General features: G+C 49.5%; 1 protein-coding gene across 1 annotated transcript; it reads left to right on the top strand.

Annotated features, from left to right (window-relative positions):
• Positions 1-628: 628 nt before the first annotated feature.
• On the top strand, positions 629-25,233 carry LOC146346461 (uncharacterized). Its single transcript, XM_084848454.1, has 9 exons — positions 629-1,029; positions 1,547-1,632; positions 2,964-3,261; positions 4,900-5,054; positions 15,265-15,322; positions 15,646-15,816; positions 16,460-16,545; positions 23,122-23,422; positions 25,085-25,233. The coding sequence occupies exons 2-9, from the start codon at positions 1,548-1,550 to the stop codon at positions 25,227-25,229; spliced, it is 1,299 nt and encodes a 432-aa protein (XP_084704580.1). The 5' UTR covers positions 629-1,029; position 1,547; the 3' UTR covers positions 25,230-25,233.
• Positions 25,234-26,203: the final 970 nt, after the last annotated feature.

Raw genomic sequence — 26,203 nt, 5'->3', positions numbered from 1 at the left:
CATGTGTGCTTCCCAGTTCTTTTTATTGGGGGGAGGGGGCACTTCAAAGCCAGATGCCCTTTCTGTTGGGCAGGGATGTTGTAGAACCCAGCCATTCGCTGAGCTCATTCACTGGGTGGCTGGGTGGCTGGGGCAGAAACTTGGTGGACTAACATGTACACATGACCCATCACCATCTCCAGGAATGGACACCACCAGCTTCCCAGGCCCCCAGAGATGCAGCAGCTAAAGATTTTGGTTTTGTATCCAGGATGAGATATGCTCAGGGCACATCCATTTATCCAAAGAGGTGGGGGAAAATCGGTTGCTGCTGCTGCCTACATTGGAAGGACTGGAAGTGCCCACAAATCCAAGATGAACTCTCTGACTCCCTTCTTGCCATTGTGACACAGATGCCATCCCTCAGCAGGCTTCGTTACAGAGACTTTAATTTACAGTCGAGTGACTACAGTGGCCAGCTGGCCAGCACTGGCAGCCAACCTGGTCATTTATGTCTGCCTCCTTTCTTCTAGCTTCAACGGCGTTAAACAGGCAACTGGAGATGCGTATTTGTGCATGCCTCAAGTTGAATTTTACTTTTGCTTTTAAAAGTTAGTACTCCACCTTGCTGACAGCTTATCTGATTTAATGTAAAACAGACACTGTGCATACGTTTTGCGTTGTGGGATTACAGTGACAAATGTACAGTGAGGAAGCGGCGAGTCAGCGAGCCACGGGGGGAGTGGCAACGTGATCCTGGTGGGATGTCTAACCTCAAGCCTGGCATGGGGCATTTCCCCGATTGGCTGTCTCAAACTGGGCAGCAGCCTCCCACTGAGGATAGGATAAAACCAGGCCTGCTTCAACCTTCCGCCAAAAGGAGGCCCAAGAACTGGAAACAGAGTTTTGTCGGTTGACAAACCAGCACCCATAATTGCTCTGTTGCGCAGTGGTCCCGCGTCACAGGCCCGTTGATATCAGCAAGGCATTTAAGCTGCAACTGTCCAGCGGCCAAGAAGGACAACGCGTCCACAACGGCTGTCACCCAAGGTGAGCTAGGGTGTGTTGACACCACACCCATCTAAGGCAATTTCTTTCTAAGCTTCTTACAGCATTGTAGAATTATGGAACTAGAGAGTGTGCAATGGACCTTTCCATCCATCCCCAACCCCAGAGAGCTTCAGCTGCTGGGTGGTATAGACACGTAATACATTAATGCCCCTTAAGGCGGGCAAGAGGCAGGCATGGCTGGCCATCAAGAAGGCACTGTGGGGTCCAACCACCATCCTCCGTCTGCATTCATCACTGACCTCAAGAGTGCTGAGAGGATACATATTGCAACCCAAGGTCACCCAGCGTTGAAGGTGCAACAGCAACTCGTGCTTTGAGACTGCAAAATGAGATTTCCCAGCAACCCACGTTCTAGCTGGGCACAAGCAGTCTGGGTCCTCCTGTAAGGCTCCATTAATTAGAAAAAAATCTTCTGCATCCCACACAGCCATTGCGGCTGTGGTCCACGGTGGGGCATCAGCTCCCTCTCACGGCCATCTCTCCTCTCCTCTTGCAGGATGGCCTTGGTCTGGGCTTTGCTGCTGGCCACTGAACTCCTGGAAGGGCTGAGGGAGGCAGAAAGCTGCGTACCATCACCGGGGGGTAAGACGTGGGCAATGGAGGGCGTGGGTCTGGACACAAAGCCCAGCCGGGGCCTGCCACCTCACGGGTGTGCCCTCCAACCCCTGGCCACATGTTGCGCTCATCATGTGAGAAGTAGCCACGTGGAAATGCTCCAGCGGTGGAGAATCCCCCAGAAAGGCTGAGGAACTGGATCAGACTGCAGGCAAGACACAGGGAAGCAGGGGCCGCTGGCTGCTTTCTCCCTCTGTGGCTTGGACCTGAGCCTATGTCCTAGTTGTCCCTCCTCTCCCTGATCCCAGCTCTTCTTCCTCAGGCAATCTTCTCCCCACAGTCCCTGCTTCTTTGCTTTCCCTCACCGGCCCAATTGACTCTTGAGAGCTGCTGGCTCATGTGGTTGCTTAACCGTTGGGGTGGGGGGAGGGCGGACAGTGGCAGCCTGTGCCAAGGGGCAGAACAGGGCCTTCTCCATGGTGGTCCTGACATGGAGGAGGGCTTCTGCTCTTGGAGATCTGCATGAGCCTCCTTGCCACCCTTTAGAAAAAGCTGCCAAAATTTGGCCGTTTACCAAAGCTTTGGAAAGCAATCACAGATCACTGATGGTTCTTATTTAACTGGCTCAGGTTTCCACTGTTCCCATGTCTTTGAAATTGGCCGGCTCTGCCGAAGCTGCAACATTGTGGAACTCTGAGGCATTTAAGTCCATCAGGTTCGTTTTCAAATGTGTTCTTCTGTTTTTAGATCTTTACACTGCTGCTGGCTTTTATTCTGGTTTTATTCTGTTTTAAACTTTTAAAGGTTTTATATTTTATCATGTGGTGTTTTCGTGAACCACCCAGAGAAGTTTGGCTATCGGGCAGTATAGAAATGTAGTGAGCAAGTAAACAAGTAAGTAAGGGCGCAACCCTATGCATGTTTAGACAAACAAACAAACAAGCCCTACAAGTCCCAGCATCCCCCAGCCGGGGAATGCTGGGAGTTGTAGGATTTTTTTCTGACTAAGCGTGCATAGGATTGCATTCTAAGTAAGTAAGTAAGTACTCACCTAAGGAAGCCTCCTCGATCCTGTACTGACAGGATCAGAGTTGTAAATATCTTTGTAAATATCAAAAAGAGTTGTACATATCTTTATAGGTTTCTATATTATATATCTTTATGGGTTTCATTATCATTATGGATAATAAAGATGGTGGTTGTTTTAACTGGTGCATCAAAGGTTTTTAGAGCACGAATGGGTATGTTATTTGTTTTACCTCCTGGGTTTGTATATTTTTCCTTTCATCATCCACTTCCAGTGTTAGAATGGAGGTGGAGTCAATAAATCAATAAATAGGGTCCTCCTTTGACCCTAGCTAAGAACTGGGCCAAGGGCCAGCCGGCCACTCAATCCTCGACCTTGCCGCAGTGGGGCACCGTCTACAGCGTGGCAGGGAGTGCTGTGGATGGGGATCGAGATGGAGACTGGAGCCATGGCTCCTGCAGCCACACCATGCGGGAGACGGAGCCCTGGTGGAGCGTGGACTTGGGCGTCCGCTACGCCATCACCGCCGTGGTGCTGAAGAATCGTCAGGACTGCTGCTCTGAGCGGATCAAGGGAGCCCAGATCCACGTAGGGGACTACAGAGGCACCCGTGGCAAATGCAGCTCCATGTAAGTGCTAGCTCCCCCCACCCCCACACATCTGCCCCAGGAGGCAAGCTCCACTCAATACTGGTCTCTTTTCTATCCCTTCATATCCAGTCTGGGGTTTGAAGAAGCAAAATGTTGGTCCTGTTTAACTGTTTCACTACTGGGAAGTCTAAAGGAAGGTAGCAGTTGTGCATATGGCTAGAACCAGGGGTGGGCAGCTGGTCAGCTTATCCATCCAGACCAAAACCGGTCTCATTATTATGTGTGAGGCAACACACATCACATTGCGCTGGAGGGCTAGTTATAGGATAGGCAATAGATAGAGATGTAAAAATTCTGGACATTTTGAAACCATGGGAAAAAACCTTCCCCGTGCCCCCGGGGAAAAAATGGAAATTTGGAGGAAAATGGAAAAATATCCAATACTACTCTTCTTCTTCTTCTTCTTCTTCTTCTTCTTCTGCTCATCGCAGATCTAAAGCCAATTTGTTGCTTCAGAGCACCCTTCCCCAACCTGGTGCCCTCCAGATGTTTTGGACTTCAGCTCCCATCCACCCCAGGCAATGGCCAATGGTCAGGAATGCTGGGAGTTGTTGTCCAAAACATCAGGAGGGCACCAGATTGGGGAGGGCTGCTTTAGGAACATAAAAGATATTATGTATAACTTGGTTTGCTCATACAATTAAAATTAAAGAACTATAAAAAGCAAACTCAGTAAATGTGTAATTGTTGTCTGACTAAATTATATTTTTAAATTGATTATGCCAGACATGATAATTGTATGAGCAAACCAAGTTATACATAACATATTTTAGGTTACTTTTTATGTCTGACCAGAGGGAACTTCAGCAAGCACTCAAACATCTGAATCATCCTAGAAGCCAGAAGAAGCAGGACGAACTGGAGGCAGAGGAAAACTGGTGTACAGCATCTGTTCCTGTTCGTAAACAAGTTTAGGGAAATCCCTAAACCTGTTCCTGTTTATGGGGTGGAGCTTAGGGAAATCTGATCTGAAGGAAAAGCGATTGAGATTCTATTTAGCTGGGAAAGACACCCTCACCTATTAGGAACTGTAAGCACATACCAACCCCTGCAAAGATCCACTCAACCTACATCCTTGACACACCCATTTGGATGTGTGATTTGTGTGAAAATGTCTTGATAAGTAGGAAGACCCTTGAGCGGGAAGGGAAGCTGATGAGTACCTTGGAATTTTGAGCTTCTTACTTCTCATTTAGAACAAACCCAAGAGCCTAGACCTCAATGTGAGTACAAAAACTTGAGAGTTGTGAACAGGTGGAGAGGGCCTACTGAAGAAAGCCATAAAGAAGGGCTTTACTGGTTATTCTTTAGCTTTACACCTTTACAGTTTCTTCCTTTTGCCCTGCAGACCCTGACCCTTCTGCCTCCACATCCAAAGTGCCTTGGATATCCAATATGCTCCTTCCCGTTTTCCACCCCAAACCAGTGTTTACAACCAGAATGACACATCTTCAGCGTTAATTTCTGCAACGCTGTTTTGCAGAACTGGCTGTCCTGGGCAGAGATGTTGGCCTCTCCTTGGTGTGCATGGGGGAGCTGGTAGAACTGCAGGCCGCAGCAAGTGGGTGGGTGCCCCAAATGCTCTCTGCTTGGATGACCTCGGCTTTCTCTCTGCAGCTGTGGGACGGTCACAAATGGCAGCGCCGGCTCCCTCAGCATCCTCTGTTGTGATGGACTCAAAGGCCGCTACGTCAGTGTCACTATCCCTGACCGGGCAGCATACCTGACCCTGTGTGAGCTGGAGGTCTACGGCTCCCTCCTGAAGGAGCAGTGCTAGGCCACCGGAGAGAGACCTGCATGCCTCGTGCCTTGTGTGCGTCCTTGTGCTTGCGCTGGAACGACAGTGACTCGTGAATAAAGCCCCTGAGTTTACTTAAGGTATTTTCCTCCCTCTCCAGATTGGCGGGAGATTCAGGGCAGATAAAAGGAAGTCCTTCTTCACACAGCACAAGGCCAGACTATCAAATCCACTACCACAAGATGTGGTGATGGCCACCAGCTGGGATGGCTTTCAAAGGGGAGTGGACAAATTCCTGGAGGGGAATGCTATCATTGGCTACTAGTCCTGATGCTGATGTGCCACCTCCAGTACCAGAGGCAGCGTGCCTATATGCACCAGTTGCTGGGGAACATGGGCAAGAGGGTGCTGTTGCTTGTGAGTTTCCGTTGACAGCTGCTTGGCCACTGCGTGAACAGAACGCTGAATTAGATGTACCCTGGGTCTGATCCAGCAGGGCTCTTCTGATGTTCTTGTGTTTCTTGTTGTCTCCCCCAATTATTTGAGAAGGCGTGAGAAACAGCACAGGCCATTTCAGGTCCACATAAGAACATGGCTGCTCTTACGTAAATTGGCGGGCAGGAATGGGGGGGGGCAGCTGTTTCTAGCTGGCCACTGTTGGGAACAGGATGTTATTTTATTTATCTATCAATTTTATTTATTCAGGACAGGGGTGAGGAACCTTTTTTGGCCCGAGGGCTGACTCAGCTCCCCGCAAGCATGTTGGGAGCCATATGCCAGCAGTGGGCAGAGCTACAACCCAAAGTGGGCAAGGCTACTCCCACTGCTGGCAAGAGCAGGCATAGGCATCTACTCCCCCCACCCCCAGTCACACAGAAAGGGAGAGGACTGCCCATGGAAGGGCCAATGATCTCCCTCTGGAGGAAATTCACTGCCTTTCCCTGATGCACTGAGAAAGAGAGTCTCTGTCACAGCGCAGCCAGGAAAAGCTCTTATCTCCAATAAGAGCTTTTCCCTGCCTGGGGAGGGGGGCGGCTAGGGAAGAAACTGGTGGGCCAGGTGGGTTCCCCAAGCTTGATTTAAGATATCTATATACTGCCTTAGAATCATAGAATAGTAGGGTTGGAAGGGGCCCACAAGACCATCGAGTCCAACCCCCTGCTCAGTGCAGGAATCCAAGTCAGAGCATCCCTGGCAGATGGCTGTCCAGCCTTGTCTTGAATGCCCCCAGTGTGGGAGAGCCCGCCACCTCCCTAGGTAATTGGTTCCATTGTCCTATTGCTCTGACAGTCAGGGAATTTCTCCTGATGTTCAGCCGGAATCTGGCTTCCTGTCACTTGAGCCCATGATTCCGTGTCCTGCACTCTGGGATGATCGAGAAGCGATCCTAGCCTTCCTCTCTGGGACAACCTTCCAAGTCCTTGAAGAGCGCTATCCTATCTCCCCTCAGTCTTCTCTTCTCAAGGCTAAACATGCCCAGTTCTTTCAGTCTCTCTTCATAGGGCTTTGGTTACAGTCCCTTGATCATCTTTGTTGCCCTCCTCTGAACCCTCTCCAGCTTAACAGCATCCTTCTTAAAGTGCAGTGCCCAGAACTGGACACAGTACTCCAGATGAGGCCTAACCAGTGCCGAGTAGAGAGAAACTGGTACTTCCCGGGATTTGGAAGCTATACTTCTCTTAATGCAGCCCAAAATAGCATTTGCCTTTTTTGCAGCCACATCCCATTGTTGGCTCATATTCAGCTTGCAATCTACAACAATTCCAAGATCCTTCTCGCTTGTAGTATTGTTGAGCCACGTATCCCCCATGTTGTGACTGTGCATTTGGTGTCTTTTTCCTAGGTGCAGAAATTGGCATTTCTCCCTATTCAATTTCATTCTGTTGTTTTCTGCCCAGTGCTCCAGTCTATCCAGATCACTTTTAATTTTGTTTCTGTCTTCCAAGGTATTAGCTATCCCGCCCAGTTTCATACTGTTCAGCCCAGGGCAGTTCACAATGTAATTTAAAGCAAAACAATAATGAAATGTACCACATACCAATTAAAGGCAACCTCCCAATAACATAGTTAGCACAATACACAATTAAGTAAAAACTTCAATTCCAGTAGGTTTTTGGGCTTCTTCACATGGAGCTTTTATCCTGCTATTGAGATTGCTCACTCACAGAAGTTTGCGGGCCCTTTAGATGATGTCGTGAACCTCCAGAGTGTCTCCTGCACTACATGACCATTATAATTTTTAAATAGATCAGAGATAATGAGCTATCAAATTACCCAGCTTGTGTTCTGCTTGAGTTTCCTCCGTGAAAAAGGAAAAGCAGCAAGAAGAGGACCAATGGAACATACGGAAGACTCAGATAAGGGGGAAGGGGAGGGGGAAAGGGGAAGGTGGAGAAGGAAGCCTGTGTCAAGGGTGTCTTTTGTGATCCTGCATTCAAAATGAAAGCAGAAAGCCCTGTTTTAACTGTGGGGCTTTAGGCTGGTGTAGAGATGCTCTTGATCATCATCATCATCTGAAGTAGGAAAGACAGCACTGGAGCCGGAAGGTAGGAGAAGAGCGGCTTTCTTCTACGCACACGTAGATACCACCCACTGAACTATTCAGCTCAGATCAGTTAAAACATCACCAGTGAACAGTACTCAGGATTCCAGAAACTTATACCAAATTACATGGTTCCTCTGCCAACGTTCCAAGTTCTTCCAGCTAATAATGACCAGGTTCACAGCATAAGGACATAGGACATCAGAAGATCCCTGAAGCTGCATCGGACCTAAGGCAGCCTCTCCAGCCCAGCCTTCAGTTCACACAGTGATCAATCAGTTGCCCTTGTGGGAAGCCCACAAGCAGGACATAAGGGCAACAGCACCCTCCCACCCATGTTCCCCAACAACTGTTGTACACAGGCACATTGCCCCTGAAACTGGAGATGGCCTAAATCCATCATGACTAGTAGCCACTGATAGCCTTTGTTTTAATCTGGAGGCCTGATCTGTTCAGGGCCCAGTCAAAGTAGATTCTTTGGATTGCCAAGATGAAACTAGCCCACTTGTGAAAGGGATGACAGTTTATTGACAGAAAATGGATGCAGAATAAAAGTACAAAGAAAACTGACACATGTCTTCAGCCGGCAGAGCTGGCATATGCAGGGGCCCCAATCAACAGCATATTAGAGATCGTTTCTAGGACCCAAAATTCTCCAGGCTGCATGTGCACATTTCACCCTTGGAGTGAAGCTAAATTGGTTAGACCTCAGTTCAATCTTTTATACTCTTTTCTGATATTTCGGAACATGCAGAAAACATCACCGGCAGGGCAATTATTTACTTCTCCCCATGACTAAGGGAGCCCAACATTCCAACCCGGGGGGTGGGGGGGAGAACTCTCTCTATCTCTTCAGTGAGGCAGAAAAGTAAAGCAAACAGAGGAAAATGGGCAGCTGCGTAACTGTTGATCTGAGGATTACACCCTTATCAGCGGCAGACAGCTAGCAATTGCCAACATGTGGACTCGTGCCTGCTTGGTACCAGCCTCTGTGTGAGAGAAGCCTACAGAAAAGCTGCACTATATTCAATACTAAACAAGCCTGTATACATTTAATAGACAGCATACAGGACACCTCTGCAAGCTCAACGCCTGACCTGGCTCCTCGCCATTTCTTCTGGTGCCAAACTCACAACAGCCTTATCCTCCATTATTTGGTTTTGGGGAAATGGAAACAGTGGGGATTTTATCCCAATGCAAATACTTGCTTCAGAGGAGGGCATTTTCCTCAGGACTGAAGCAGGGGAGGAAAGAGTAAAACAGCCATTCCACACCAGCTGCAATCCAGATATTTATCTGGCCCCCACCCCCACCCCCGCCAGCTGATGTGATGTGCATTTTCTAAACCATGCATGTTAAATGCAAAGAGACATTTCAGACCTTGTCTGGCTTGGCCCTGTGCGTGTCCACCCCTCTTCTCCTTAAACCCACCCTAGCCCACCCCTCCTCCCCTTCAGCCTCCCCTTACTAAATTCTTCAGTGGTGCCCAAATTAGCTCGCAAGGACCTCTTGCTGGAAAAGCTTCTGGGATCAGGAAGGCTGGATTCTCAGGCATTGATTTATGCCCCTTGAGCAGGCTTCTCCAACCTGCCACCTTCCAGATGAGCTGGACTACAACTCCCAGCATCTCACAGCCAGGAGTTGGGAGTTGTAGTCCAACTCATCTGGAGGGTGCCAGGCTGCTGAAGGTCGTTCTAGACCTACTCCTGGCAATCCCTGCCTCCCTGTTCCTCATTCCAGACATGGCAAATACATTCTGAATTTATAATCTGCAGTGAGCAACTACTGAGCAAATGGATTTATTCTGAAGAAATGGACTAATTCTGGAGTGAGCATTTAGCACAGAAGTGGGCGGTTAAGTGTCCAGAAAAAGGGCTGTTCTTATATTGATGTGGCTACACTGTGGCTTCCCTTTGCCAGCTAGGCCACTGCTTCCCTCCTGCTGGGCCAGGCAGAACCTCCATCCCTGAGCCAGCGCAGCCGCGACTCCACAGCTCCCAGACTTCTCTCCTGCCACGTAGCGGAGGCACCGGGCTCCTGCCGCTCGGGCCCTTGGCAAGGACACGCTTCCTGGGTGTCGGGGTGAAGTGTTCTCTTGTGGGTGGGGCCGGAGCTGCTGCTTCTGAAGCAGAGTGGGGAAAGGCTTGGTGACCCGCTGACCACATCCCCAGGAAGCGAGTAGCACGCGGATACGGTCCCAGGCAGCTGCAGAGCGGAGAAGAAAGGGAAGCATTGTCTGTCTGCTGCAGCCAGAGATGAGAACCTCTGCGGAGCGGCTGTCTAGGAAGCCCCAGAAGCACACCGCACCAGCCACCAGTGCTTCCTGCACCACCTCTCTCCCTCCCGGGAAAAGCTTCACTGACTAAGGGGATGTGTGCCAAGCTCATGGCTGGCCCCGGGTTGGAGGAATTTTAGCGCCCTTGGCTGGCTTGGCCCCCAGGTGGTTGGCTTACCTGGGGGCAGCTGCAGCAGCCATTGAACCCTGTCCACACTGGCCCCGGTGCCCCATCACTGAATTCTGGGGATGCTGATTTCCGTGTGGTTAAAATTACTTACGCCACTAGGAGGTGGAAGATGATCTGCTTACAATCTCTTCTGTAAAACAATCTGGTTTTGTTTTTAATTTTTAGCTTTTGAATGGCGGGTTTCAAGACAATTTTCAGTTTTTTTCAGAGCTACGGGAGGCACAGCCAAACACATTTGGGTGCTGGTGTTTATTTTTCTCTTTCTTGCTTGCTTGGTGTCATCCACAGATTGATCACATGTCAGTCAAAAGCCCCCAGACCCCAGCTTTGCCATGTAGATTTTGTTAGCACGAGGGAAATACTGAGACCTTGCAGCAGCACTTCAGAGCGCAAATGCCATGGGGCAGAGCAGCAGCCCCCAGACAATAGGCCAGTTTTGCATGATCATAGTGAGAGAAATAAGCCACAGTGGCTTGTCAGCCCCACCATGCGTGCCAGTCGGATTTCCTAAATTACTCTTGCTGGTGTGCCTGTATCATCCAAACCTGGGCAGTATGGCTCGTTTGGGGTGGGGGAACAATCCTCAAATAACCCAGCAATAATTCTCCCTCTCATAGAATCATAGACTAGTAGGGTTGGAAGGGGCCTAGAACTAGAAAACCAGCGAGCCCAACCCCCTGCTCTATGCAGGAATCCAAGTCAGAGCATCCCCGACAGATGGCTGTCCAGCCTCGTCTTGAACGCCTCCAGTGTGGGAGAGCCCGCCACCTCCCCAGGTAATTGGTTCCATTGTCGTATTGCTCTGACAGTCAGGGAATTTCTCCTGATGTTCAGCCGGAATCTGGCTTCCTGTCACTTGAGCCCATGATTCCGTGTCCTGCACTCTGGGATGATCGAGAAGCGATCCTAGCCTTCCTCTCTGGGACAACCTTCCAAGTCCTTGAAGAGCGCTATCCTGTCTCCCCACAGTCTTCTCTTCTCAAGGGTAAACAGGCCCAGTTCTTTCAGTCTCTCCTCATAGGGCTTTGTTTCCAGTCCCCTGATCAATGCTGGCCCTCATTAGCACAGCACATCGGTCCTCATCTTGGCTTCCCTGCACTCCATTTTGCTTTAAGCTCAGAAACATTATTTGGGTAAGCTCAAGCTTTAATTTCTTCAAGTAAGGCATGCTCCTGAAACTAAGCTTAGCAAGCTTTTTGAAATGTGTTTTGCTTGTAACAACTGTGTATTTTGTATGTTCAGTGTTTTTATATCCTATTTTAACCATGTGAAAACTGCTTAGGATTATGAAGTAAATGATGAAAACACACACCTGATCTTAGAGTCCTATCTTAAAATATTCTCTCTGTGTTAAAACCAGAAGTCAGTAAAACCTGCATTACTGGTGGCACCTTCTTCTTGAGAAATGACGTGGAGTGTGTCACCTGCTGATGCATGATCAAGCTCAATGCAGAAATCCCCTTGTCTGAAATCCGTCATCACAAGCGTATCCACCCCACCGCTTTGCTAGATGCAATCTGCCTATATGGGCAACAGACAAGCAAACAGGCAGTAGGTCACAGGCCCCGCCCCTCCAAGCGCATTCTCCACTTCCTCAAGCAGCAGGGACTGAAACTCATCCCAGAAATGTGACTGGGCAGGCCCTGGGGAATGTCCAGTGTTTGTACTACCAAGTGGAATCTAAGTCTTAACAGGTGGGAGCAATTTTATCTACAGAATACTTTGCAAACAATTCACAGAAAAATACACAGATTGTGGCTTATATATTTGCAAAATGTTCTTGTTATTTCACTTCAAGTATTTTACTGCACTGCACACTGCAAACAATGCATCCCTTTAAAGTTTCAAACTGTATGAGGACCCATTACATTCTTTGTTCTTGTTAAACCTCTTGCCGTGATCTCATCAGTCACCTTTGGGTGCTTTGCTTTCTCTAGCGAGAACTTCCAGATAGCTGAGCTGCGCCATTTGAACTTGCTGAAACAAGCCCTGCGGCCCCCTCTCATGGCTACTCCAATGGATTCCCGAAAAGGCTGAGAGCATTCGCAAGTGCCTTTCCAAAACTGTTGGATCACCAAGTTGCCTTCTGGTGGCCACTGAGATGGCGTTCTTCTCTCAGCCAACCAATGCAACCCTGTTATAAAAGGGTTCGGCACATGCATGGAAGAGGGGGAAGAGGAGGAGGAGGAAGAGACAGGTGCCCATCAAGGGGCATTAGCCAGGATAGATGACTGGGACCTCCATGTTATTGGCCAGTGTAGCACTGGGAATCCATTGCTGGAGGCAAGCAGCTGTTAAGGCTCTGGTCTTCAGGCCCTGCTTATGCAGGCTTTCCAGAGGTCCCTGGTTGGCCACTGTGGGGAACAGGATGTTGCGCAAGGTTGACTCACCTTGGGGCATCTCTATACCAGCCTAAAGTCCTGCATTTAAAATGGGGCTTTCTGCTTCCATTTTAAATGCAGGACCACAACAACTCCCCTTTTCACCCGTTTCCTTTTCCCCCTCCCCTTTCCTCCTCCGTCTCCCTTATCTGAGTCTTCCATATCTTTCATTGATCTCGCTCCTCTTCTTGCCACTTTGCCTTTTTCATGGAGGGAACTCAAGCAGAACACAACGGGGTAATTTGATAGCTCATTATCTGTGATCTATTTAAAAACGGAATTTAGTGCAGGAGATGCCTTGGAGGATCATGGTGTCACGTAAAGAGCCCACAAACTTCCGTGAAGGAGCCATCTCAGTCGCAGGATAAAAGCTCCATGTGAAGAAAGCCTTGGTCTGATCCAGGGGGCCAATGCTTGTGTTCTAACTTGGGGGTCCCACTTGTGGCCCTGCAGCAGTTGCTGAGCTACAGCTTCCCTCACCATTGGCTATGCAGGCTGGGCTGATGGCAATTGCAGTCCAACAACATCTGGAGGGCCACAAGTTGCCTGAATTTGTCATTTTTGCAAACCTCGATTTGTCTCTGGAATCCTCCTCTTCACCCAAATTGCGTTAACTACCTTTTGGAACAATTCACATTCCTTGGGATACACTTTCAGAACACCGTCTTCCACTTGGACACAGACCCATATGCACATTTATTTCATTTTGCTCAAATGTTCCGTTGGGATGGAATGTTCCCATTTTAATATATAGCCTGAAAGGCACACATTTAGCAAGTGAAGCTTTCCCTGGCAGGAAGATGAGTGACAGGAAAACCTTCAGTTGCTAGTTTTGTGTGCACCAGACTGTTGTTTAAATGCATAAGAACAGGGTTATTTAAAAAGCTGGCAGCCCTACTAGGATCTTCTTGATACAGCAAGAAGGATACAGCCATCCAGCCACAAAGGGGGCAGTTAACTCATATGTATACCCCATTCATATCAAGTATGGTGTGGTGGTGGTGGTGGTGGTGGTGGTATGGTGTACATTTGGAAGCAAAAGGTGCGTACGAGTAAATGGAGTGTAACTCTCCCCTCTTTCTTGCTTCACCTTCCCAACCTCTGCTGCTTCTGCCTTCAGGCATTCCTCCGCCCCCTGCGTGTGGTTCTCTTATGGCACTGGTACATTTCCATCCTTTGAAATCAAATACATTAAAATAGCTGCGGTCACATAGCAGTCAGAGATAGTGAGCCACGTTTCTCTTGTAAATGGGTGTACGATATTTCTGAGGATATGATGCAATGGTTGGTTTTATGAGGAACAGTTGGGTATATTTAGCCTGGAGAAGAGATGTTTAAGGGGAGACGTGCTAGCAGTCCTCAAATATCTGAAAGGCTGCCGTGCAAAAGATGGAGCAGGCTGGTTCTCTGGTTCTCCTCAGGGCAAGGCTAGAACCAATGGGTGTAAAGTGAAGGCATTAGGACAAATTCCTAAAAGTGAGGGCCGTTCATCAGTGAAACAGATTGCCTCAGGAGATGGTGGGTGCTCCAGCAGGGCTTACTTCTGAGTAGACAGGCACATGGTTGCCCTGTTATTCAGAGCCCATTATTCCTCAAAAGAGTATCCCGCAGTGACATGGCAGCTGCCCTGAATCTGGTTGAGCTAAAGAAAGTGATTGGTAGAACATCCACACAGCAAACTTCAGTTGGCTCAGTTGGTGTTACTTCCCCCGAGGAACTGAGCGGGCACAGGGGTTATTATTCCCTACTGGACGCCCAAAACTCTCACTGAGTTCAAATTCCATGGTATCTTGTGAGGAAAACAGTGATAGTTAAACCAGCTTAAGTGTACAATGTAAAGTGGACTGTGTTTTATTTATATATTTACGATATTTGTATGCTGCCCCGCAACATAAAGTTTCCTGGGCAGCATATAAAAAGCAAACATTAAAACAATGTAAATACAAACTAGAACACAAAACCATAAAACCAAAAGCAACAGAAAATATGACAAGGCTCACACAGCAACCCCAAAGTTAAATACACGGATTTTAAAACCCAGACCACATGAGTTCTTAAAAGCCTCGGTGAACAGAAAGGCCCTCACCTGATGCTGAAGAGACCACAGGGACAGCCCCAGGCGAGTCTCTCTGGGAAGGCTACTCTGTAACTGGGGTGCTCCCGGAGCAGGGCCTCTGAAGGTGTTCAGGCACACGTGGAGAAGGCAATCTTTCTGGTAGCCCAATCCCAAGCCGTTTACGGTTTTAAAAATAAAACCAGCACCTTAAATTGGCCCCAGAAGTGGACCGGGTGCTCATGCATCTGATAAATGTGGTCAAAACACCCAGTTCCAGTCCATAATATTGTGGCCCTGTTCTAGACCAACTGCAGTTTCTGAACTGCTTTTAAAGCATCCCCACATCCAATGCATTGCAGCAGTCTAAGCAGGGGGGTTGCCGGAGTGAACCGTGGCCAACTATCTCCATCCAGGTAAGGTTGCAGTGGGCATATCAGCCGAAGGGGCTTCGAGCCACAGTGACAGCACTGGATCAATGAGCCCCCCAGACTGCAAGCCTGATCCGTTATGGGGAGGGTGACCCCTCATCTAGAACAGACTGAGCAGTGAACACCATTCGCCCAGGTGGATGAGCCACCAGTCAACAATACCTCTGCCTTGTCTGGACTGAGTTTCGGTTTGTTTGCCCTCATCCATAGAGGATTCTTACAAGAGCATGTGGTGGGCATGGTAGGAGCCACAAAACCCTGGGTTTTCTGCTGCCAAATTGCTTCCTCTCCGGCACGATTCCAGGGGAGGGAGGCAGGTGACATTTCCATGGGTTTGGAGCAAGGTGTCTTCCTCCCCTCCGGCCATTTCAGCACAGAAGCACAGCCATCCTCTGTCCACAATGCTCGTGAAAGGGTGTTTGGGAGCTGAGTAGGTGTGGGGAGCAAGTGGCCAAACCCAATAAAGATTGTAGTGTTTACTTGTTCTCAGCATGAGTTAAATCTGAAAGTGGAGATGTTCTAATATTCAAATATTTTGCACCTGCCAAAGAACAGTGCTGTTTCCTCCTGTCAGCAACCAGTTGGAGAAGGAGGGGGAGGCTTGATCGGGGGGGTTGGGGGGGTCATATTTAATAGGTTAAATAACTGCCAACACCCAGGAACAAGAAGGAAACTGTAAAGTTTATCTTGATCGGGACAAGAGTCAGCCTTGGGCTCAGCTCCTTTCTGATTGGCTCGGACGTCCTGGGTCAGGCAAGAGCCACCCATTGGGACATGGATAAAAGCAAGGTGCCCACAGGGAGGTCCTGGACCCGGCTGGAAGCACAGAGGGCTCCACGCCAATTTGGAGGAAAGAAGCTCTGGTGCCCCACCCTCCAAGAAGGACAACCAACACTGCTGCCTGCCCCAAGAAATCCAGCCAAGGTGAGTTGGGGAGACCCTCTGGGCGTGATACCTGAGGCTCAGGAAAGAGAGCCCAGAAACTGATGGGACAGGAGAATGCAGCAGGTTAAACTGGTTTGCACGGCAGGGCTTTCCTCATACAGTCCTGGAAGCTGTGGTTTTGGAAGGCATGTACAGGTCTCTTGGGGATCTCCAGCCCTTTTGAGAACTACAGTTCACCTGGCAGTCAAACAAGTTTGAAACTGATTTCAGTTTGCAGTGCAGACTGCCCAGGGGCTAGTCTAAGCGGCCTCCCTATCGTTTACCATCCCTGCTTCCTGTTGTGCCTTTCCCCTCACTCCCCGCTCCTCCTGAGAGGGCCAGCCAAGCATTTCTTCAGCTGCAGCCTGCTCAGATCGATCGGGGTCTTTCTTTGGTACTCCAGTGCCGAGGGCTGCACATGGAACTCCAGGTCTCGCAGCACTCGTGTCAAAGCACTGCTGGCCATTTCACAAAGCTCTTGAGGAAACACAGCTCTGATTCAGCCCTCTCCCCCGCCCCCGCTTGTGCCAGTGGTTAACATGGCTGGCCTTTTTCGTGGGGGAAAATGCTGCTGCCGGGGATCCAGACACCAGGGCTCCCACATCATCTCCCTCTTACTGCTGTCTCAACTCCCCTCTTGCAGGATGCGCCTCTTCTGGACTTGGCTGCTGGCCCACGCACTACTGGTAGGGTGTGGGGAGGCCCAGAAGTGCAGGCCACCACCCGGAGGTAAGAGCCAGCGAAAGGTGGGGAGGAGGAATGAAGGTTTGCCTCTGGGCCACCACAAAGACCCCCGTGGTGCCCCTCACAATCTGACCTTCCACCGCTGCTTCTGTGTCTCTGCACAGCTCAAGATCACAACCCATGGCAAAGTTCAAACCTGCAGACAGCAGCCTCGGGCATCGCTGCTCCTCTTGCATTGCCTATGCCCCTCAACATGTGGCAGAGCAAAGGAGACAGACTTGGCTTGTTTTCAGTAAACAAGGGCACAAAACTGTGAGAATCCCTGAGTCTGTTCACATGCCCATTGCCAGGGCCGGCCCCACCACTAGACAGAGTGAAGCAGTCTCCTCAGGCGGCAGACGCTGGGGGGCGGGGGCAGCAGCAAGGTGTTGGAGGAGAGACCTGCATGCCACACTGCCTGCTCTGTGCCTCCTATGTTAGCTTGCAGCCTTCAGGATCAGTGGAGGCGGCTGTCCCACCATCAGTGTGGAAGACAGATTCACCTGCCAGTCCAGCTGGCTTTTATACATAGAATGGGAGGGGCACCATCTTGTCCTTTGCCTCAGGCAGCAAAAGGCCTTGGGCCGCCCCTGGGCGTTGCCAGAGCTTCCTGTGCTTCAACGCGTGCTTTTCCTTACAGCCTGGAAAGTGCATTTTCATAGAATCATAGAATAGTAGGGTTGGAAGGGGCCTACAAGGCCATCGAGTCCAACCCCCTGCTCAATGCAGGAATCCAAGTCAGAGCATCCCTGACAGATGGCTGTCCAGCCTCGTCTTGAACGCCTCCAGTGCGGGAGAGCCCACCACCTCCCCAGGTAATTGGTTCCATTGTTGTATTGCTCTAACAGTCAGGAAGATTTTCCTGATCTTCAGTTGGAATCTGGCTTCCTGTAGCTTGAGCCCATTATTCCGTGTCCTGCACTCTGGCATGGTCGAGAAGAGATCCTAGCGCTATCCTATGTCCCCTCAGTCTTCTCTTCTCAAGGCTAAACAGGCCCAGTTCTTTCAGTCTCTCCTCATAGGACGTTGTTTCCAGTCCCCTGATCATCTTCGTTTCCCTCCTCTGAACCCTCTCCAGTTTGTCTGCATCCTTCTTCAAGTGTGGTGCCCAGAACTGGACACAGTACTCCAGGCTTAACCAGTGCTGAGTAGGGGGGAACTAATACTTCCCAGGATTTGGAAGCTATGCTTCTATTAATGCAGGCCAAAAGAGCATTTGCCTTTTTTGCAGCCACATCACATGGTTGGCTCATATTCAGCTTGTGATCGACAACAATTCCAAGATCCTTCTTGCTTGTAGTGTTGTTGAGCCATGTATCCCCCATCTAGTAACTGTGCATTTGGTTTCTTTTTCCTAGGTGCAGAACTTGTCTTCCAGGGTATTCGCTATCCCGCCCAATTTTGTGTCATCTGCAAATCTGATCAGCATTCCCTGCACCTCCTCCTCCAAGTCATTAATACAAATGTTGAAGAGCACTGGGCCCAGGACTGAGCCCTGCGGTACCCCACTCGTTACCTCTCCCCAGTTGGAGAAGGTCCCATTGATAAGCACTCTTTGAGTCCGATTCTGTAGCCAACTGAGGATCCACCGGATCGTTGTTTCAACTAGCCCACTTTGAGCTAGTTTGCTCATCAGGAGATCATGGGGCACTTTGTTGAAAGCTTTGTTGAAGTCGAGGTATATTATGTCTACAGCGTTCTCACGGTCCACAGAGGAGGTGACTTGATCAAAAAATGAGATCAGATTCATCTGGCAGGATTTGTTCTTGACAAATCCATGATGGCTTTGAGTCATCACTGCATTGTTTTCAAAGTGCTTACAGATGGATTGCTTTATCATCTGCCCCAGAATTTTCCCAGGGATTGATGTCAGTCTGACTGGTCTGTAGTTCCCAGGTTCCTCTTTACCCTTTTTGAAGATAGGGACAACATTAGCCCTCCTCTAGTCATCTGGCACTTCCCCCGTCCTCCCTGATTTCTCAAAGAGAATAGACAGTGATTCTGAGAGTTCTTCTGCCAGTTCCTTTATTACTCTAGGATGCAGTTCATCTGGCCTTGGAGATTTGAACTCATTCAAAGTAATTAGGTGTTCCTTGACCATATGCCCATCCATCTCAAGCTGCAATCCTGCCCCTTTGGCCTGTGTTTCGCCTTTGCCAGGGGGCTCCTAGACCCTCTTTTGGGAGAAGACTGAGCCAAAGTAGGAATTGAGCACCTCTGCCTTTTCTTTGTCATCTGTTATCGTTTTGCCATCCTTATTTAATAGCTGAACCACCATTTCTTTCCTCTGTCTTTTACTATGCACATAGCTGAAGAAAGCCTTTTTGTTGTTTTTAGCCTCCCTCGCTAACCTCAGCTCATTCTCAGCTTTAGCCTTCCTGACGCCATCCCTGCAATTCTGTGCTACCTGCCTGTACTCTTCCTTTGTTACTTGGCCTTCTCTCCACTCCCTATATGTGTGCTTTTTTGTTTTCAGGTCATCCCTAAGCTTTTTGTGAAGCCACATTGGCTTCTTCTGCTGTCTTCCACCTTTTCTTCTTGTTGGAATTGTGATTGTGCCTTGAGAATTTCCCTTTTTTAAAAGCTCCCACCCATCTTGGACTCCTTTTCTCGCTAGCATCGCTTGCCATGGGACCTTACTGATCATTGTTCTGAGTTTATTAAAATCAGCTTTCCTAAAATCCAGGGTACGCTCGGCTTTTGCTTCCCTTAGAACCAAGAACTCAAGTGCAACATGGTCGCTTTCCCCCAGAGTTCCTGTAACTGCTACTTTACCCACTAATTCATCTCTGTTGGTTAGGATCAAGTCAAGGATAGCCGATCCTCTAGTTCCTTCCTCTTCTTTCTGTAGGAGGAAGTTATCCGCCACACAAGTCAGGAATTTCCTGGAGGGGCCATGTTTTGCAGAATTTGTCTCCCAACAAATATCAGGGAAATTGAAGTCCCCCATTACTACTACATCATGCTTCCTTAAAACACTGGCTATTTGCTTTTCAAAAGTTTCATTCTCATCTTCTCCTTGATTGGGTGGCTGGTAGTAGACTCCGACTACCAGGTTCCTTTTATTCTTTGCTCCATTTCTTTCGATCCAGATGCTCTCGATGGGGCTACCAAGCTCATCCTCCTGTATTTCTGTGCAGAGATATGCATTTTTCACATACAGTGCAACCCCACCTCCCTTTCTGTTCCTCCTGTTCTTTTTGAACAAGTCATATCCTTCAAGTGCTGTATTCCAGTCATGAGGGTCATCCCACCAAGTCTCAGTTATACCTATCAAGTCATCATTTCCCTCCTGTATTAAGAGTTCAAGTTCGTTCTGTTTGTTTCCCATACTCTGGGCATTAGTATATAGACATCGAAGACCATGTGCTTCATAGTCTGGCTTTCTTCCTACATGTGTCTGAAGAGTATTATTGGGCACTCTTAGAGCTGTTCTCTCCGTTGCAGTGCATGCGCTTACGTCCATTATTACCCCCAACTTTACATCTCCCTTCCCTGTAGGATTCAGTTTAAAGCCCTCCTGATGAAGTTCTTCATGCTGTGGCCAGACACATTCTTCCCATCCTTTGTGAGGTGCAACCCGTCCCTTGCCAACAGCCCATCTTCCAGGAAGTATAGCCCGTGGTCCCAGAATCCAAATCTCTCTTGTCAGCACCACCTTCGTAGCCAGTCATTCTCCCGGAGTATTTTTCGTTGCCTTTCTATCCCTCTTCTAACTACTGGAAGGATGGATGAGAAAAGTATCTGGGCCCCAAAGTTCTTGAGTTTCCTTCCCACAGCTTCAAAGTCTGATGTGATTTCTTCCTAGCTCTGCTTGGCAGTATCATTTGTTCCCACATGGATGAGAAGAAAGGGATACCTGTCAGTGGACTTTATGAGTGCAGGCAACCTTTCAGTCACGTCTCTAATCCGTCTTCCTGGGAGACAACATACCTGGCGAGTCCACGGGTCTTCACGACATATTTGGGTCTTGATCCCACACAGCAAGGAGTCTCCCAATACTACCACGCTTCTCTTCTTGTTGTTGTAGTCCTGGGTTTTATTGTCTCTGTTTGAAAGACCTCCAGCCTCTTACTCACTCTCATGTAGGTTCCCCTGTGATTCTTACTCTGCAGGCTGTCCTCCAGTCTCATCCTCAAGTACCTGGAATCGGTTCCACAGCTCCAGTGCTTCCACTGGTGCAGAGTGGCATCTAGTTCTTGGCACTTAGGTGTCACAGATCTGTGTATTTTGATTTCTCTTCCACACACAACATTCACTCACTTCCCAACTCTTCCTAATGTTCAAAAACCAAACAGTCTCTAGCAAAATGGCCCAGCTGACTTCTGGAGAGCAGCGTCATCATGCCAACCAAGCAGTCCCAGCAGGAAGGTGAACCCTGGCATCAGTTTCAGATGTAGGGAGGAAACAGGGACTTCTTGCCTTTATCCACCAGATTTTATTCTGATTTTCCAGCAAGGAACTCAAAATCTAGTTTCATCCTCACAATAGCCCTGTGAGGCATGTTGGGGGAGAGATCATGACTGTACTATGGTCACCAAAGGTGCTTCATGATGAACCAAGACTTGAATCTAAATCCCCAAGTCTTGGTCCAACACTCTGAGCCCTACAAGTACACTGGCTCCTGTCCATCACATCACCCTCTCCATTGGCCCCCAGTGGAGCTGCTTCCCTGGGGCATGTACTCCAGTGTGATGAAACTCACCAGCTTGCAAGATGTTTCGTTTCATTTCGTTTCATTTATTATATTTCTATACCACCCCATAGCTGAAATTGTCTGGGCAGTTCACAAAAATTAAAAACTATTAAAATACATTATATAAAATATAAAAACCATTCACATAATGACATAAAACAAATAACACACAACAACAACATATATCTAAAACAATTTAAAACAATCAGCCAGAGGCAATCAAGAGAGTCATCATATGCTGCCAAATGCCTGAGATAAGAGGGCACTTTTAACCTGGTGCCGAAAAGATGACAATGTTGGCACCAGGTGGGCCTTATCAGGGAGACTATTCCATAAATGGGGAGCCACCACTGAAAAGGCCCTCTGAGCCTCCCTCGGAGGAGGCTCCTGGAGGAAGGCCTTAGATGCAGAGCATAGTGTATGGGTTGGTTCATGCCGGAAGAGGCGTTCTGTCAGGTACTGTGGTCCTGAGCCATGTAGGGCTTTATAGGTCAAAACCAGCACTTTGAATTGGGCTCAGAAGCATGTAGGCAGCCAGTGCAAGCAGGCCAGAAACGGTTTTATATGTTCAGACCTTCTGGTCCCTGTTATCAGTCTGGCCGCTGTGTTTTGCACAAGCTGCAGCTTCTGGACTGTCTTCAAAGGCAGCCCCACATAGAGTGCATTGCAGTAATCTAACTTGGAGGTTACCAGACAATAGACAACTGAAGTTAGGCTATCCCTGTCCAGATCAGGGCGTAGCTGGGCCATCAACCGAAGTTGGTAGAAGGCACGCTGTGCCACTGAGGCCACCTGAGCCTCAAGTGACAAGGATGGTTCCAGGAGGACTCCCAAGCTACGGACCTGCTGCTTCCGGGGGAGTGCAGCCCCATCCAGAACAGGCTGAGCACCCTCCATCCGGTCAGCAGAACCACCCACCAGCAGCATCCCAGTCGTGTCTGGACTGAGCTTCAGTTTATTAGCCCTCATCCAGTCCATTGTCGCACCCAGGCACCGATTTAGCACCTCCACAGCTTGCCTGAAGAAGATGAAAGGGGGAAATAGAGCTGCGTGTCATCGGCACTCCAGAGCTCCAATGGTGTTAACAGCCAGCTGGCTCTTCCCCTGGCAGCAGGTGGCGGAGGCAGCGGCGGGCACGCCCGGCTTCAGCACCTGGGCCAGTCCGGGCGGATTCTGCATACAGTAGCATCCCCTCTTCTGATTCTGAAAGGCACTGTGTAGTTGGGGCAGCCGGAGGGGCAGGGACACGCCTGCAGATGCCCCCCTTATTGCGTTTTGTTTTGAAACTGTATTATGCCTTTCTGCAACAAAGTGGTGCTTCTTCCCAGGGAATGCGCCGAGCACCAGGGCAGCTGGTGCATGCACCCATTTATTCCGGGAGTCATCACAGTGCTATGATTCAAGGGAGTTTCAAATGTGAAACTGCATGTGTGCAGAGTATTTTTTTTAAATCAGGGTTGGTAAGCAGCTTTGTGTTTTCTGTTTTGCTCTGCCGTGTCAGGAATGCAGAAGCAGTTCTAAAGCATGGAGGGGGAGGGAGAAAAGAAATGTGCTTCACAGCTGAAGTAATACACTTGGCTGTCTAGAGCCCCCCCCCCCATTAATTCTGAGTGCCCTGGCTGCGCCACTGGCTCCAACGTGCTCCCGCGCTACGTCTCCCTCGGCCCTTTCCTCCTGGCAATGGAGGGGCGGGGAAGGCTGGGCGCTCCCCTCCATGGCAGCACCTGAAGGAGCAGAGCCTGGGGCATCCCAGTCCCTTTGCATGTGCTCCCCGCTTCTTGAGAAAGACTCTGGTGCTCCCTGTGCTTGCCCAGTGCAGGACAGTCCTGGGGGGCCACGTGAGATGGGCATCTCTCCCTGGCCATCTCCTCCTTTCTCTCATGCAGCGCCTCTAGCCAAGAACCTGGCTTTACGGCGCCCGGCCACTCAGTCGTCCACCTACATGCATCACATCGCGGGAACTGCAGGCAAAGCCGTGGATGGCCGCTGCTCTGGGTACTGGCGTCACCGCTCCTGCAGCCAAACCAGGTTCCAGGAGAAGCCCTGGTGGTATGTGGACCTAGGCACCGAGCACGCCATCTCCACCGTGGTGGTAAAAAACCGCAAGGACTGCTGCAGCGACAGACTCAAGGGAGCCCAGATCCACGTGGGAAACTCTGTGGCTGACCAGAATGAGCCCAGCCTGCTGTAAGTTCTCCAGTCCTTCGGGCTAATATATCTCCAGACATGCCTTTCAGATCACCTGGTGTGACTTCTAGTCCCCTTTTGCTGTATTCATAATCATGGGGGAAAGTCGGAAAAGCAGGATCTTGCCACCCATTCCCAGTTGTGCTCTTGGGTGGGATGGCAACTGTTCAACTTGCTCATAAATGATCTGGACTTAGGGGTGAGGTGGCCAGGTTTGCTGACCACACCAATTGGTTTAGAGTGGCTGAGACAAAAAGAGACAGCAAAGGGCTCCAAAAGCATCTCTCAGGACTGGGAGACTGGGTATTGAAGTGGCAAATGTGGTTCAGTGTAAGCACCTGTAAAGTGAAGCACATTGGGGCAAAAAATCCCAGTTCCACCTACACACTGATGAGGTTTCAGCTGGGGGTGACTGACCGAGAAAGAGATCTTGGGATCATAGTGGGCAGCTCAGTGAAAATGCTGACCCCGTGTGTGGCTGCTGAGAAAAAGGCAAATTCCACATTAGGCATAATTAGGAAAGGAACTGAAAATTAAAATTCCCAAGATCGTACTGCCCTTACACAAATCTATGGTGCAACCACACTTGGAATGCTGTGTATTCTGAACAGAGGAACTGAGGAAACTGCCGTATACATTGTCAGACCCTGGGTCCCTCTAGCCCAGTAACGTGGACACTGTCCGGCAGCGGTTGCCTGGATTTCAGACAGGAGTTTTTCCAGCCCTACCTGGAGATGCCGGGGATCAAACCTGGGACCAGGGAGCTCTGCCAGGGAGCCACAGCCCATTCCTTCTGGTCACTGCACCTCACGAGGGTATTGTGCAGAAATGGCAACCCATATGATCAAAGGGCTGAAGCAACTCTTCTATGAGGAAAGGTTACAACCGCTGGGGCTTTTCAGCTTAGAAAAAAGGGGAGTAAAGGGAGACATGAGAAAGGTATCCAAAATGATGCCTGGTGTGGAGAAAGTGGATAGGGAGACATTTTTTCTCCCTCACTCATAACACTAGAGCCCAATAGGGTTATCCCATGAAGCTGAGTGCTGGGAGATTGAGGACAGATAAAAGAAGTCCTTCTTCATACAGCACATAGTTGAACTATGGAATTTGCTACCACAAGATGTCGTGATGGCCACCAATTTGGATGGCTTTAAAGGGGGATTGGACAAAGTATTGGAGAAGGCTATCAATGGCTACTGGTCAGGATGGCTATATGCTACCTCCAGTACCAGAGGCAGTGAACCTATGTACAGCAGTTGCTGGGGAACATGGGTAGGAGGGTGCTATTGCACTCCTGCCCTGCTTGTGGGCTCCCAGTCGACAGCTGGTTGGCCACTGTGTGAACAGAATGCTGGACTAGATGGACCCTTGGTCTGATCCAGCCTCAGGGCTCTCCTTCTGTTCTTCTGTTCTTATCTTCTTATGTTCCATGCTGGAGGCTGTGGGGACAGACATGGAAACACTGAGGGTTCCAAAATGCAGAAGAATTCATGACAATGATCAGAGCATCCTATGAGATATGTGGGCACGCTGGGCACACGCAGTGTGTGTGAGAGTGTGTGCATGTGTGTGGCAAAGGTGATAGTGCAGGAAGTTTGTTTTCTGTTATTAACAGCAGGGAGAGGAACTCAGGATTAATTGACCCTCCTTGTCTCCCTCCAGCTGCGGGACCATCGTAAATACCACCCCGGGCTCCATCACAACCATCTACTGCAATGGGCGAAAGGGCCGCTTCGTGATTGTCAGCATCCCAGGCCAGGCAGCGTCGTTATCGCTGTGTGAGGTGGAAGTCTATGGCATGGCCTGATCATCTGCTGTGTGTTGCAGGGAGGCTGGGGCTGCGGTGAATAATGGCTCCTAATAAATGTCCCCTAAACCAGCTCCATTGGTCTCCTCCAGCTCTTTGCCAGGTCCTGGGAGCCAAGAGGGGCTGTGATGGTGCCTGTGCCGTGGAATGAGCCAGGGCTGGTTAAGCCAGACCTGGTGACTAGCCTAATTCGCTGCAAAGCGACCGCAGAGAGAAATGGGCTTTCCCGGTCCCAGGCTTGAATTCCCCACTCTGTGGCTCTGGGACTTCACCTGCCATGAAGTGGTGATTTCAGTGGAGGCTGGTGGCTCTGATGTCAGTGGGGTGGTGAATCCGCTCTGGGGCTCCGTCAGAACGCTAAAGGGGCCACCCAAGGTGTGGCGCACTCTCCACGGGGTCACTTTGATTCCATGGGGCCCAAGACATGCACACACAGGGAGCGTTTGTGCTGCTGCCCTAGTTACATTTCATGTTTTATTGTTTTACTATTTTATCTTGTGAACCACCTTGAGCAGGCTTTTCCTCAAAAGGTGGCATTAAAATATTCTACACAAATACATCAGCACAGCTCCCCCTCTAGAGAAAGCCTTGTGGTGTCAGCTTGCAAGACGATGCTGGTGAGTAATGGAGCAGCTCTGGATCTTTCTTAATTTGCCCAGGACTGGTCATGGAACACAGTTCTAGGAGGGTTAGGGAACTGCCTCAGCGAGGACAGACTCTTAGTCCGTCTAGGCCAGTGTGGCCTCCTCTGGCTGAGAGCCGCTCTCTAGGGTCTTAGGCAGGGCAGGGTCTTTCAGGGAAGCGCTCTGAGGAAATTCTCCCTCCCTACTAGTTTTGCTCTTCTGGAATCTGGTGGAAGGAAGCAGAACTAAAACGGCACTTCTGTGCAGCTGTTAAGGTAGAGCTATATTCCCCACAACATCAGGGACACCAAGATGAGGTTTTATCACCCTGTCTTCTTCATAGCCCTCCCG

The sequence above is a fragment of the Heloderma suspectum genome, chromosome 4 (assembly GCF_057233095.1).
Source record: "Heloderma suspectum isolate Gila_16-S chromosome 4, 16-S_ref, whole genome shotgun sequence".
NCBI classification, from domain to species: domain Eukaryota; kingdom Metazoa; phylum Chordata; class Lepidosauria; order Squamata; family Helodermatidae; genus Heloderma; species Heloderma suspectum.
The sequence above is the reverse complement of the archived record's forward strand: the minus strand, read 5'-3'. Positions and strand labels throughout refer to the sequence as shown.

Bases quoted from the DNA above. Each gene is read 5' to 3' on its own strand.
- LOC146346461 (XM_084848454.1), top strand. From the start codon at position 1,548: ATGGCCTTGGTCTGGGCTTTGCTGCTGGCCACTGAACTCCTGGAAGGG. The intron at 1,633-2,963 runs GTAAGACGTGGG...CTTTGACCCTAG, and splicing joins CTGCGTACCATCACCGGGGG to CTAAGAACTGGGCCAAGGGC. The intron at 16,546-23,121 runs GTAAGAGCCAGC...TCTCTCATGCAG, and splicing joins GTGCAGGCCACCACCCGGAG to CGCCTCTAGCCAAGAACCTG.